The sequence below is a fragment of the Arachis ipaensis genome, chromosome B3 (genome assembly GCF_059453495.1).
Source record: "Arachis ipaensis isolate K30076 ecotype BB chromosome B3, ASM5945349v1, whole genome shotgun sequence".
Lineage (NCBI taxonomy): Eukaryota > Viridiplantae > Streptophyta > Magnoliopsida > Fabales > Fabaceae > Arachis > Arachis ipaensis.
In genome coordinates, this window is record NC_142438.1 from 8,331,339 (window position 1) to 8,332,503 (window position 1,165).

General features: G+C 34.5%; 1 protein-coding gene across 1 annotated transcript; it reads right to left on the reverse strand.

Moving 5' to 3' along the window:
• Nucleotides 1–416: 416 nt before the first annotated feature.
• LOC148569755 (auxin-induced protein X10A-like) lies at nt 417–886 on the reverse strand. Its single transcript, XM_088509933.1, has one exon. It carries the CDS (start codon nt 843–845, stop codon nt 585–587), a length of 261 nt encoding a protein of 86 aa, XP_088366059.1. The 5' UTR covers nt 846–886; the 3' UTR covers nt 417–584.
• Nucleotides 887–1,165: the final 279 nt, after the last annotated feature.

Here is a 1,165-nt window from a genome sequence, read left to right on the forward strand (position 1 = left end):
TCTGCAGATTTTTGCTTCCAAAATCCTGTATATGATCATACATAAGCAAATCAATAATACTAGTTGCATTCATAAAATATTTGGTGTCACAGCGTAGAGTGTGAAACTAAGAAAAAAGAAGCATTAACTAGTTTTTTAATTTTGATGGCTAAGTATTCAAGTTTGGATATGTCAAGGCTTTAATTTTCTACACTGCTTTTACAATTTGTGGCTGTGTCGAAATATTTTGGCCATATCCTGTATGCAAGTTAGGTTCTAGCAAATGAATTTGCAGCTTCTGTGTATGGTAAATTCTACCACAAATTTTGGATAGTCTTACTGGATTTTATAGCCTCTATAATCTTTACTCTTCTATCATATTGCCTTAGGGGCATAGAATAAACAAGAGAAACCGAAATAACAGAAACACAATGAGCTTAAATAATAGTTTAGATTTTCATTAACAATAAGTAATGAAACTAATAAACACATTCCACTTTTGCATGAAAGCAAAGGGAGAAAAAAATCTACCAAAGCACTATTGTACACTACACAATTGGTTTCAACAAAAATGTTATGTCAGTCTCTTTGCTCTGATGAACAACTTAAGCCTGAACTGATATGATATCTAAGAACATATCTTCTCTGCATGGAATTGTGAGGCCACCCATCGGATGAACATATCCGAATTCTTCTTCTACTTTACTCAGCAAGTCTTGAAAAGAAGGTTGGCTCAAGTATGCTATTGGAATCACAAACCTCTTCATGTTTTCTCCCACATACTCTGCAAGATACCCTTTTGGGACTTCTCCACTCTTTGAGGTTACTTGTGTAGATTTTCTGATACCAAGTAAATGGAAGCCCATGATTTCTTCTTGGAATGATCTCAAATTACTTGTAGAAGAAGCAAGCTTTTTAATTCAGATGTTTAAGTTTGTGTTTGAGAACACAGAGTTGAGTGTATATATATAGAATCTGAGGTACTTGTGTGGATACTGCTCTTTACGGATTTGAATGGTTAATCAGTTACTTGATGATGGGGTCTGCCGGTTTAGTGAAGAACATGCTCATGAGCCATCACAAGGTGTTGTAGAAGATTTGCTAACAAGATCACTTCTTGAAAATGAAATAGATTTGCACAGCTAAGAACTTAGTTATTATTTAACCAATGCAATGCCTTGCTTCA

Excerpts from the sequence above, each read along its gene's own strand:
- LOC148569755 (XM_088509933.1), bottom strand. The coding sequence starts at position 845 with ATGGGCTTCCATTTACTTGGTATCAGAAAATCTACACAAGTAACCTCA.